Source organism: Sarcophilus harrisii, chromosome 2 (genome assembly GCF_902635505.1).
Source record: "Sarcophilus harrisii chromosome 2, mSarHar1.11, whole genome shotgun sequence".
NCBI lineage: Eukaryota > Metazoa > Chordata > Mammalia > Dasyuromorphia > Dasyuridae > Sarcophilus > Sarcophilus harrisii.
The window spans coordinates 522,748,172-522,761,920 of NC_045427.1; the positions used below are offsets into that span (position 1 = coordinate 522,748,172).

At 36.1% G+C, this 13,749-nt stretch overlaps 1 protein-coding gene across 4 annotated transcripts in view; it reads left to right on the top strand.

Annotated features, from left to right (window-relative positions):
* The window catches only part of CA12 (carbonic anhydrase 12), a 70,746-nt gene that overhangs the window by 42,656 nt on the left and 14,341 nt on the right, over positions 1-13,749 (top strand). For all 4 annotated transcript variants that reach the window (XM_031955425.1, XM_031955427.1, XM_031955426.1 and 1 more), the window contains exons 4-8: positions 1,781-1,923; positions 7,216-7,311; positions 8,324-8,387; positions 9,364-9,521; positions 11,904-12,030. In XM_031955425.1, the coding sequence (XP_031811285.1) occupies positions 1,781-1,923; positions 7,216-7,311; positions 8,324-8,387; positions 9,364-9,521; positions 11,904-12,030 (588 nt within the window). The remainder of the gene's footprint in view (positions 1-1,780; positions 1,924-7,215; positions 7,312-8,323; positions 8,388-9,363; positions 9,522-11,903; positions 12,031-13,749) is intronic.

Consider the following 13,749-nt stretch of genomic DNA (forward strand, 5'->3'; position numbering starts at 1 on the left):
CACCACTAGCCCCACAGCCATTGTTACTTTGCCTTACAATTCACCCAGGCTATTCAAAGTCTGAAAACTGAGTCATGGCAAAGTCATCTTAGACCACAGCTTCAGAATCTAATCTCAAAGTACTATCAGCAAAGTACTATGGTTTCTCATTGATTTAAAAGATAAGATTTAAAAAAAAACCAAAAAACCCTATCATTGGTCAATGAAGTGAGCAGAACCAGAACATTGTACACAGTAACAGCAACATTGTGCAATGATCAACTATGATAGATTTAACTCTTCTCAGCAGTGCAATAAATCCAAGACAATTCCAAGGGAATCGTGTTGGAAAATGCTGTCTATATCCAGACAAAGAACTACAGAGTCTGAATGTAGATCAAAGCATATTATTTTCATATTTGTTTTTTCTTTCATTTTTGTGTCTTTTCCCTTTTGTTCTGAAGTCTTTTTTCACAAAGTGACTATTGTGAAAATATGCTTAACATGGATTGTACATGCACAATCTATATCAGATTGCTCTCTTGGGGGGAGAGAGGAAGGAAGAAAAAATTGGAATTCAAAATCTTACAAAGATGAATGTTGAAAACTACATGTAATTGGAAAAATACTATTAAATGAAAAAATTAACTATTAATGTGTCATTGGGTAGTGGATAAAATAAGTCAGTGTTTTGTATGTAAATAGTGGTTGCCATAGTTCTACATGCATTCAATCCTTTATTCTGATTTTATATGAAGAGTTGAAGGTGTAACAAATAGCTGGGTGTAATACAGATGGTTCCCAATTAACTTAGCACCCCCCTTTCCCCATGGTTGGACTATATGGCCTCTCAGAATCCTTTCTGATTGGAGATCTATGGTCCTATGAAACTCCAGGGATACATTAAAACTCATCTCGTACAATTAGGATGTAGGAATCCTAACAACATAGTGTGCCATGTTATCACTCTAAGCCTAGGACCACAACTCTTTTTTAGCACACAGAGCTCAAATGATGTGCTGTCTTCCATCTCCCTAGAAACTCAGTGATCAGTCTAAACACCAAAAGTATGCTGGGGTTTGCTGTACCTAACTTCCATGTAATTGCCATGTAATCCCTTCCCGTTCTTCTCTCTTTCCCTCCTCCCTCAAGTGCTCTTCCCAGATGTCTATTATTTCTGTCGGCAGTGCCCCAGAAGTGTGGCCATTCCACATCTCTATCAGCTTTGTTGCTATTAACAAATGGTTTTCAAAAGATGGATGTGGGTCTCCTACTGCTTTCAGTTGAAATTTCACTAAGAATTATATCAAGAATTTCAGGATCTGTGAGAAAAATGCCTCGTGTGGAGCATTTATCTCCCCTGATTATACTCACAACAGCAGCAGTAACAAGAGATGAGTTTCTACATCTCAGCCACCCAGCTTAGATGACTTACTGATACCTGGTCCTGGCTCCTACTTACAACCTAAGGTACTTAATGATAGTAAAGATTAATTAACCAAATGCCTAATTGAGAGTACATTATTATATGCCAAGCACATAGATTAATAAACTCTTCTGAATTCTCCTGTGAAGTAGGTTCACACATCAAATGCATTTTACAAGTAGAAAAATTCCCTGAAGGTTCACAGAGTTAGATCAAATCCATCAAAGATGATCCTATCAGGGTAAGAAGAAACCTAGGACTTTGATTCTCAAATCTCTTTTATCTCTACTTATCTGGGTCTCAGAGTTTTGTTTTCTCATTGTTTTTAAACCCTTGTTCCTGCATTGATACTAATACTTCCTTTTTTTCTCACAGTGAAATTAGAACTGCCTGCAAATATGTACATTAAAGGCCTGGGTCCCAAATACAGAGCAACAGAAATTCACCTCCATTGGGGCAATCAAAATAACCCCCATGGCTCTGAGCACACAGTTGAGGGAAAGCATTTTGCAGCTGAGGTAAGTAGAGTGGGAGAGAAGATTGCGGTCAGAATTCAGTTTGTCCCTAATGCTGGCCTGAAACTGTTTCTGGCCCCTGATGGGCCCACGTTTAGGTGACTAATGGTTGTGTTTTTTGGAGGCAAACAGTTCAAATGTTGATGTTATTCATCCCTATACCACCTGGCTATGTGAATGATAAGGGGAAGATCTTGAGCAGCAATCTAGCTATTGTTTATGGGCAGGAAGTATATGAAAATTCATTTTATTTCTTCCTCAACCCTCCCCAATTAAGGTGAAATACCCTAATGAACGTGCTGGGAGCCTGTCCTGATGCCTTCATGTGGCTAATTAAAAATCAGATTAGGATAAAGGAGGATACACCATCATACAAATAAAATATTAGTTTTTCTTCATTTTAATTACTTTTAACTACATTTATGAATTCAGCAAATTGCTCAGGGTGACTGCTTCACAGAGATTTGTGATTTGTCCATTTCCCAGGCAGACAATAGAGACATACTACAGTCTTTCAAGGGGCCCAGATAGGGGAGGATTACTTCAGAGAATATGAAGACAGGCTGTCAATATTTTGTTATCTCCTTCTCAAAGATGAGGGTGCAGAGGCACAGAGATTAAACAACTTGGCCAAGAGTATGGCATCTAGTAATTGTCAGATTCAGGCTTTCCACTCCCAAGCTCAGTCAGTCAGTTAGCATTTATCATATACCCACTAAGCGCATGGCACTGTGCTGAGCCCTGGAGATGCAAAGGGAGGTGAAAATCAGTCCCTGCCCTCAAGGAGCTTGCAGTCTAACGGGGTCCTTATCGTCTCTGCAAAAGCCCCGAGTTCAAATCTCACCTCTGCCACTTACTATGCCTTTGGCCTTGAACAAGTTCCTCTGAGCCTCAGAAAAGGCTTATATAAAATAAAGGGCTTACAAAAGATGACCTCCGAGGTACTTCCAGCTCAAAGTCTATAATGAGCCATTGAAAATGGTCATGTACTCCTTCTAATATCATCACATTAGGTACTAATAGTCTCCCTAACCTCTGCATCCCACACTTCTGTAACATCATGATAATTAGCTTCCCTTGCCAGTAACGGTCCATTATTATTATGCCTGGCCTGTCCAGGAGTGTGCTATCACCCCTGCTGTGTATTGGAGCTTTAGTGATATAGAATCGGGGCACAGGGACATGGGCTGGAGTGAGCCCCACATTCTCTAATCTTTACTTTATCCCAGCAGACTCTTAGGAGATAATAATGAATGGTACCAGAATATCAAAGCAAAAAGCCCAAACTGCCTTAAACTCTGGGAGAGAAATGATGTTTTCTGCTTAAAGATCTGCTGAGAGGTAGCTTAGCGTTATAATACATCACTGGGTGTTATGCTGCACTGCCCAACCCTGGTGTGCAAATCCACAATGTCAACAGAGAATGGGAGGAGGGGCAGAACATTATTCCCTTAGTGACAACTGGGTAATTGTTGGCTTTTTACTCCACTTTTTAGTTCCTACAAGCCAGAACACAGGGGAGCAGTTGTGAATGTTTATAGTGCAATACAAGGGATAAATAGCACAGATCAAGAAATGGATTCTACAGTGAATAATTACATGTCAATTCTCTACTGTTCATAACCACTAAATGGTTTCATGTCTCAGGCTAATTATAGGTCTACTTACAAGTAAGGTGGGGTATAATTCTGGACCTGATATATGATGGCACTATTAGAAGCTCACACATCTTCATGCCCCTTTCTGAACCTCATACACTGCAATTATTTCTGGCTAATTGTTGAGTGGAGACTTCCCTTCCTCAGGGGGATATAAGGAAGCTAGGACACAGGTGGGAATCAGGGTTTAGGTGGTTGTAGATCATTCTGGTTGCTTTTCTTTCTGCTATGAAGACTCGGGTTATTATATCTATGTATGTATATGCATATATGTATATGTGTGTATATATACTTCTGTGTGTGTGTGTGTGTGTGTGTGTGAAGAAAAAAATCTGATAAAAGGAAGCATTGTGGTGTGGAACATTACTGTCTTTGGGGTCAGGAGACCCAAGTTCAAATTTTGCACAGGCCACTTGCAAGCCAAGTGCCAAGTGATCCTGAGTAAGTTATTTTCTCTATGTCCAAATTTCTTTATTATATGTAAAATGAAGGTAATGACTCTTATGCTGTTTTCCCTTACAGAGTTAAGGTAAGATGCTTCTTTAAGAAAATTTTAAGTAAAGTAAAAAATTTAATTGGGGTAGAGCTGAGATATTGTAACAGCTGAAGATAACAAATATATAACTAATAGTAAAGAGATTTGATTCTTAATTAGCTTTCTGGATAGAAAACAAAAATCAAATACATTTAATTTTAACTAAACTAAATGCCAAGTTGTCTTTAATGATCAGGATTATCTTTTTAAAAGTACCTTTGAAAAGCCTCAAAAACTGGATAAAATATGGCTAGAGGGCCTTAAGTATCCTTGTAAATCTGACATCATAAGGAACAGAAACAGTTAAGTTAAACTCTATCTCATCTCTTTGTTTCTCAATTGTTATTTTAAGAAAGGTCATATTGATGATATGGGGTTAAAGAGTATATTTTATTCCTGAGATGATTTAGAAAACTACCTTCATACAGAAATTAGGTAGCTGTTTGTGTGATCAAAAAATGACACATAAATCACCAATTTAGAATTGCAAGGTTTTGTTATATATTAACCTGAAAGACAGATTTATATCCAAAAAGGAACCTACAGACTTTGTTTAGCTGTTTAGCAAGCCCAATTCAAGATTTTATTTTTCAGGCAGCATATTTTTAGGAAGATATCTTAGACATTGGAAGATTGTTAAATGGGGTCAGTTTTATATCTATCTATCTATATATTTACACACACATATATATCACATGGAACATTTTATTGAAGTACCTGTCTTAATTATTAGATAGAATCTGCATCGTACAGTGTCAAATGTGCTTCTAATCCCAGTGCTTTTCCTCCAAGATTATCTTCCATTTATCCTTTGTGTGTATGTGCATGTGTGTACCCAAACGTGTGTATATATATTATTTATATATATATATATATATTGCAGATATAATTATTTATGTATTGTCTGTCCCATTAGAGCTCCTTGAAGGCAAAAACTGTTTTTGCCTTTCTTTGTATTTCTAGCATCTAGTACCGTACCTGGCACAGAGTAGTGTCTTAAACAATGTTTGTTGAGCTGACTAACCTTACAGAACTCTACAAATGTGAGCCATTCTTTATGGCAATTCCTTAAAAGAAAACCTAATCTTCATGACTAAATTCAAATGAAGATTATTTCTGAAGGTTAAAAACTCTTGATGCCTGTAACAGATTCTCATATAAACTCCAGATCTTATTTAAATACCATTAATATTAAATACTACATTGGCAAAGTTGTGGTCTTACTAAGTCACCCATGGAAGGACATAGTACCTACTTTAACCAGAGCGGAATCTTAATTTTAAAAAATCAAGAAGTATGATGAAGGAATCAAACCTATATAAATTTAATATTATTTGTTAACTCTTTTTTTCTTTTTAAAACAAGATTTCTTGTCTTTATTTGATTTTCTTGGACCTCTATTGTAGTATTCAACCCAGCATGTAATTGTTATAAACAGGAACTTGTGTTTCATAGCTAGTGAACCAAAACAGTCAGAATTCTGTTTTTCCAAATCAAGAAGAAACAGGACTAAGCTAGTCTAGGGCTTTGCCCAAAGCTAGGTGAGATAGTTAGGGTGAAGAACTCCTAGACTGAGTGGAAAACCACTTTTTCTTTGAGTAGTTGACCCTTAGAAAAAAAAGTAATCAGGGCCACATTTTTTAAGTTTCATTTTTTTTTAATTTGGGGAAGATGAGGTCAAATGTCCTCAATGATTCATAGATTATTAAAGCATACATTATTATAGATCTTCTAGTCCAAATCTATTCTAACAGTAATAATAGCTAGCACTTAAATACCACCTTAAGGTTTGCAAAGCCCTTTATATATGTTATTTCATTTTGATCTCATCACAATCTTAAGGGATAAGTGCTATATTATTATAACTATTATTATATATTACATTAATTTCATTATAATATATTGTTTTAAAATATTATGTTATGATATATTAATGTAACTAATACATATTACATAGATATATTATGACTATATTGTTACAGCCATTTAAGGGATGAGGAGACTGAACTCAGTCTATTAACAAGCATTTATTGTGATCACATATAGGCCATGCATTGTGTTAAGTGCTTAAGATATAAAGAAAGGCAAGACACTGATTGTTCTCAAGGAGCTCCCATCTAGTGGGAAAGATAAACCTGAAAGCAACTAGGTACAAACAAGATACATAAAGGATAGGCTGGGGGCAATCAGCAGAGGGAAAGCAAGAATTAAAGGGGATTGTTAATGGAGAGTGTTACACAACTAATAAATGTGAGGTAAAATTCAAACTCAAGTCTTCTTGACTCCAAGAATGATATTCACCAAGCCACCTATCTCTTTCATGTTCTATTTATCCAGTTTTAAAATTTAAAACAAAAAATTTTGTATTTACTAAATATGATCTCTACACACATTAAATTTCTATATTAGAGTCAATTATGATTGATATGTTGAGAAACAGAAAGGAGAAAACAGGAATGGGGAAATAAAGACTCAGAGAGACAGTTTCAATGGTTGCCAAAACCTTAAGAGCCAAAGATTTAAATAATTTACTACTACTATTTTTTGTGTGGAAAATAATAATGATAATTGTGAATAAAATGCAGCCAACAAAGTGGGTAAAAGTCTCAGAATGTATTATTAAAAATATATAGTTTGCTCATTTGATAGGGAAAATATTTTTCTTGATTGGAAATCAGAGAATATTGTCATTCATTTTAAAAAAGAAAATTATCTTTTTTCATGGAGTAATATTCTGTTTTTGTGGCATGTTAGAATATTGTTGATAAAGACAAATTAAATTACTTTTAAAACCATGTTTTCATAGTTTACAGGCAAAATTCTGGCTTTTTAGGCTGAATGAAAATAAACTGATGGTGGTTGGAGAGTTCTCATCTCAGCTCTTGAATACTTCTAGATTAAATGGTATTTAGGAGTGACTGAGTTTGAGGGGACTATGTAATAAAAACAGCCTTACCATAGGATCAAGAATACCTAGTCATAGCCTGAAAAAAGGAATGCAATTTCTCTAAAATAGTTTAGCTTTTCTATGACTTCTTACAGGAACAAAAGTTGCATGTTCCTTTGACACTGACATTTTGGCCTTTTCTCTCTCTATTATAGTTACATATTGTCCATTATAACTCAGACAAATACCCTGATATATCCACAGCCAAGGACAAATCAGAAGGACTAGCTGTTCTGGCTGTTCTTATTGAGGTAAGAAGTTCATTGCTCTCCTCCCCCTTCATCTTTTGGTTTAAAGAGTTTCCAAATGTGATTTCAAATATGAATTAGCAATTTTGTCCCTGAACTTCTATCTCAAAGATTCAGTTGGCTGTATTGTGTGTTCTTTAGATTAAAAAAAAAAAAGCCTGTGTGACATAGTGCACTTCTTTTGAGAAGATTCTCTTTGTCTAGAAGTAATGTTTTCTTTTTCTTGGGGGATGGGGGGGGGGGAGTAGGACTACAGTAATGATGACATCCTTTTAAACTGATGAAAGGTCTAGGTAAATGGAGCTTTACCTAGACCTCTCAAATGGTATATTATTAGATGAACTTTTATTCTTAGCACAATTCTGTATTAGATTTCCCTTTTAATTGCCATTTCTTCAGTATTATAGCAAAATAAAGAGTATAATTTAGTACTGAGTATAATGCTTTGGAAACTCGAGAGGTACCAAATTGTGAAGGGATGCAGAATGACAGGAACTCAGTGGCAATGCTGTAATAATAGAACAATATCATATGATCATCCTTGATAATTGTACTATCAAAGAAGATCTTCAGGAGATTGAGGTTGCTAAGGAAAAGCTAAGTGGATATTGCCTGCTAAAGACTGAGATCTTCCTCTAATCCAGGAATAATTAGCTTATAGTCCATGAACATATTTCACACATATATTTATGTATAGATAGATAGCTATAGATATGTGTATACAGGTACATATGTGTATATTTATACACATATATGCATGTGTGTATATATATGTATATATATGTACACTTGGATAACTATTTCAACATAATTTGTTTTATGTGTGATCTTATGTAATTTAATCAAACATTTAAAAATTTTATTGTAAGAAGAGATCTTCAGGGGCTTCATCAGACTGCCAAAGGGGTCCAGATACAAAAAAAAGGTTAAGAAAGCTTTAATCTGATAACTCAAACTACCTCAGTTAGAATCCTCCCTCAGTCCAAGCAGTTCAACCATGTCATTTGTATTGCAGATAGGTTCCTTCAATCCTTCCTTTGACAAGATCTTCAGCCACCTTCAGGATGTTAAATACAAAGGTAAGTGGTCAGAGTCCCTTATTTGATCCTTCAGTCTTTTCTGGGGGTTGGATGCAACCACTGAGTATGACAAAGAAAAATACAGATAGTGGTATCCATGTTCAGAAGACTGTGGACAGCGAGCAGTTGTAAACAATTTGAGAGAGGAACAAAGCTGGTCCCTGCCTACCCTCAATGTATCACATTCTGAGGAGAAAAGGCAACTCAGGAAGAGGGAGCTGGATATGCAGAGAGAGTAGGGACATAGTAGTTTGGTGTAGCGATGGCAGGGGAGGGACATAGAGACCTGGTTCCTGGCAAGATAAGGTAAAAGCTCACCTATTAGATATAACGTGGCAAGAACCCCCAGCAGAACCAGGGACAGAATCCAACACTGTGGTGAGGAGGACAGGTGGGCAGCAAGGCAATGGGGAGTTTGTGAGATGTTGTGAAGGGAAGCAACTGTCCAGCCCAGGAGCCAGCACACTGGTGTCAAACTCTAATAGAAACAATGTCCTTCAAGCCACATAATGACATCCTCTGTTTTGTTAAATATTTCCCAATTACATTTTAATCTGGTTTGGGTCAAACTTGGGTGTGTTGAGGCTGCTTGTGGCCTGGTGGCCCTGGTCTGCAACACCTTTAGTGGGTTAGAATCAAAGTCAGGAACACCTGGGTTTAAATCCTACCTTAGATAATTATTAATTGTATGACACTGAGCAAGTCAACAACCTCCATGAACCTCAGTTTCCCCATATGTAAGAAAGGAGATAATAATAGCACTCATTTCCCAGCACTATTGTAAGAATCAAATGATACAATTTGCAAGTGCTATATAAATGTCAGTTATTATTCAGTAAATTTGTGGGATGGTCAGCAGTGATAAAGTAGATTTAGGGTGGTAGAGAAATATACTCCAAGTTTTTATTAAAATAATATTTCTATGTGTTGCAAGCTGTTAATATCACTCTCTCCACTTCCATTGTGCTTCTTTCAGATCAGAAAGTTAAAATTCCAAGTTTTAATATTCAAGACCTTCTTCCTCCGAATTTAGATGAATATTACCGCTACCAAGGATCTCTGACCACTCCTCCTTGTTTCCCCACTGTGCTCTGGACAGTCTTCCGAAATCCTGTTCAAATCTCCCAGGAACAGGTAACTTAGGAGCTACTCTGGAGTCTAAGTCACACTTCATTTTTTAGCAAACTGAGATATTGCATCATTTGAGTAAGTTTGGGAAAACTATAGGAAAGCAAGAGGCAAAATGCCCAGGTCCTTTTATTTCCTATACCAAAAGGGTATTGGAAGTGGAAACTTGACGAAAAATGAGAATCACAAATACATACCACCACAGGTCTTTTAAAAACGATCAAAAGAAAGTGGAAAAGAATATAGAACGGAGAAGGCCCTGGAAGTCCTTATCCTCCAAAAGCCCTACCTTGCTCTTTCCCTAAACATTATTCAATACATAGCCCATGTCAATGGAATGAAATGGTGACTTTTTACTGGAGAGTAAAAGTCTAGCCTTCTTGTACACAGGCTTTGGATTAAAGTTAAGAACAGGTTTTAGATTAAAGTTTAAATTAAACACTGCTTTCCTGAACAAAATAAAGGGACAATAGTTTAGGAAAATAAGTGGACCCCTCTTCATTAGGGAGTGGTCTAGAGCAAAGCTTCTTAGCCTGTGGATTACAACTCCATATGTAATCACGTAATTGAATATGGGGGGGTGTCATGAAATTATGATTTATTATCAGTAAATGTTTGATTTGTATACCTATTTTATATACTCAAGATTATATAAAAATTTCTTTAGCAAAAATTGGTCATGAGTGGAAAAAATTTAAGAAGCCCTGGCCTAGAGGATAGAGACTGGTCTTAGTATCTAAAAGCCCCACATTCAAATCCTGCTTCAGAAACTTACAGATTCAGTGACTCCTGGGAAAGTTATTTAACCTTTCTCAGCCTTTCTTCAATTGTAAAATGGGGATAATGGTATCATACCTCACAGGGTTGTTGTGACAGTCAAATAAGGTGACATTAACATTCTGTCTACCTGAAAGCACTATATAAATATTAATTTTCATTATTTGCAAAGATAATACTGGGTTGTTTTTTCATATTCTTACCTTTTTCTTGGCTTACTGCTTCTCCTTCTCTTCTGTAAGTTTTTGGTATAAGTGGTCTACATCAATGGATAATAAATGTTCATTAAACTAATTTGGTTGGCAGAAAGGAATTAAGGGAAAAAAAGTGATTTCTACAGTGAAATAAATTTTTCAGCTCAAAAATTATTTTGAAAGAGATTGCATAATTTTCATAGGTTCATGAAATCATATACAAATAATAGGCAAAATGCTTGTGCCCAATGGTGTGCTAGTAAGTGTTTAATTATTGGTTCTCTCTCTCTCTCTCTCTCTCTCTATATATATATATATAGAGAGAGAGAGAGAGAGATACACATATGAGTAACATACTTTTAAATTTAATCTGCACTATTTAAATTTTTCCTTCATCTTCTTAAGTCTAGACATTTAACAAAACCGTAAATCAATCCTTGATTCGTAATAGTTGCCAGTTTCCAAACTGTAAATGCTCACACCAAAAATTTAAACACTGATTCTCAGAGCTAGTTTCAGCATACACCTGCTTGAGTCCCTCGTAAATATTTAATATAATTCAATGTGGTATTGGGAACCTACTGGAAAATACTCATCTACAGCTTTTTGTCACAATTCTGGCTTTTTTGACTTCTCAATATAAAGAAGACTTAAATTTATATTGTGCCTTAGATATTTATCAACAGTATAAGCCTGGGAAAATCAGTTTCTTTTGTCCCCAATTTCATTATCTGTAAAATGAGAGGATTGGACTTGATGACCTCTAATGTCCTTGCTAAATCTAAATCTATAATACTCAATGACCTATGACCCCAACCAGAGTATATTCTTTCACAACTCCTAAAATGATCTATAGGTCAGATTTCAATTAAAATAATAGAGAACTATTTAAAAAAAAAAGCAATTCTTCATGGGAAGTACAGTGGAGATGAGAAAAAAAATAGAATAACAAACCAATAATTATTTTTGGTAAAATAAGGGGACAGCCAAATGTAGAAGGACAGGAGCAGTCTTTGATTTTCTAAAGTGAAAATGCTTGCTCTTGAGTCAATCTTCCAAAATACATTGTACCTTGGATAGCAACAATGATTTCCTGAGCCTTTCAGGGGCTAAGAACTAACATTCCTCAGAAAGAAACCTATGGTTCAAACCTGGTGCATTTGCATAAGCTTTCCTCATGAGTAGCAAGAATGATTCCATTGAGTGCTCCACGTCCATGTAAAGGGCAGAGCTGGCAAGAGCTTGGGAGAGTGGATATCCTCTGTGTTTCTGGTTTCCAGCTTTGAAAGCAGACACCCATATACAGATAAGTGGGGCTGGTATCACGCTTCACCCAACAGAAGAAAAGCCTGAGCACTGTTCTTTTTCCTCGTAGTCGCAGTATAATTTGAGAATGTGTGTCTCTGCCCCTTCACAGCTTCTGGCTCTGGAGACAGCTCTGTATTGCACCCATATAGATGATCCCTCACCTCTGGAAATGATCAACAATTTCCGAAGAGTGCAAAAGTTTGATGAAAGGCTTGTACGTGTCTCCTTCCACCAAGGTAAGGGGATGCAGTCCTTTCTCAGTGGGGGAGGGAAGAAAGGGAGAATGATGGAGAGACCTCTGCTCACCCAGGAAACAAAGAACCTATTATTTTCACAGCTGTCTGACCTCATTAGAAGTTGAACTAAGGAAATTGGGGGTGACTTAGAAGACTTGGGTATACTAATAAACAATTTGGGAGGTACTAGAAAGCTTTCCCATCCATTCTCTCAATTTCCCACCTTCCAGCTGGTGTTAATAGAGTTTAAAAAAAAAAAAAAAACAGGAATTCCAAGAAAAGGACTCAGGACGTTAGGCCCTTATTAAATCAGAAAGACTTTCAAACTTAAATCAGAATGGAGCTCTTCTAGACTTGCCCCTCAGTACAAGAGCTAACCTTGAAGTTATAATTCTGCCCAAGGAATTCTTTTAATTCCCAAGATACTCAGTGAAAGAGAAGCTGACTTTGATTAGATATTCTGTTCAGCCCCATATGGCCTTTTGCTGCTGACACTACCAGCTAAGATTTACCACCATCTTCTCCACAATTTGTGTTCATGCGCTAAATTATTGACAGACCTTGAATGCTTTCCCATAGTAAAGATGTTAATCATATTTAGTATGGCCCTCCAAAACAACAAAGCCCATCATTTGCTTCTCTTTTGCCAAATTTTCTTGGCACTCCTTTCTATGTACATACACTACTCAAAGAAGCTTAATAGTTTTTACTTCTGATGGTATCATGAAGAGAAGTTGGTTTTTCCTTTTAAGCATCCAACCATGGTGTCCAAGTTTGATGGAAAAGAAATTAAAAAAAAAAAAAAAAACAACCCAAGAGTTCTTAACTTTTTTTTTTTTAATGTCCTGGACAACTTTTGACAATCTGGTAAAACACTTTCCAGAATAATTTTTTCAATGCATAATAAAAGAATCCACAAAATCACAAAGGGAACCAATTATTTTGAAATATAGTTAATAAAAATATTAGGAAAAATACAAGTCTATGGACCTCAGGTTAAAAATCCCGTCTTCTCTGGACCTACTCTCCCTGACTCACATCCTGCAGCTTCTGAGAGAATAATGATGGAATTAAGTTCTTTCTCTGATGTTCAACGGCAGAGGACATATTTTTTGAAGGATGTTGTTTATACTACCTTAGGTTTTAAAGTTAATTTTTGTCAGAATCTATTTTCCATTTGTCTGTTACAGACAAGGGCTTTATGTTACTGCTCCCAAAAATCACTACAAGTATTCTTTCTAGTTGGAGGTATCTCATATAAAGTGATTCATCAACTGAAAATTGCACATTGTCTCTTAAAATGGATTTTACCATCTATAACCATCCCCCCTGCCCTAGTGCTTAAAGCTATGAAAGTAAGGTCTTCCTGGGGCTCACATGTCTTTTTGCCATCTCCTCTCTGATTGAAGATAATTAGAACTAATCTCTTTACTTCAGAATCATTAGCAGGACAATTTTCATGTTTAAATCTCATTTTCTGTCCAACTTACCTTTCAACACTTTATGAAATACTGGAGTTTTCAAGAATACACAAAGAAGCCACTATTGATCCTTTGTCAGAACAGGCTTCAGATTTAATGCATTTCTCACTTGGCAATGGTCTTTTCTTTGACTGCGAGATGATAATATTTAACCATTTGGGTTAAATTGAACAGATGAGGGTTTTTGTCAAAAAGTATTTTTTGGAAAATGTTCTAAAATAAGAACTTTGGGATTTAT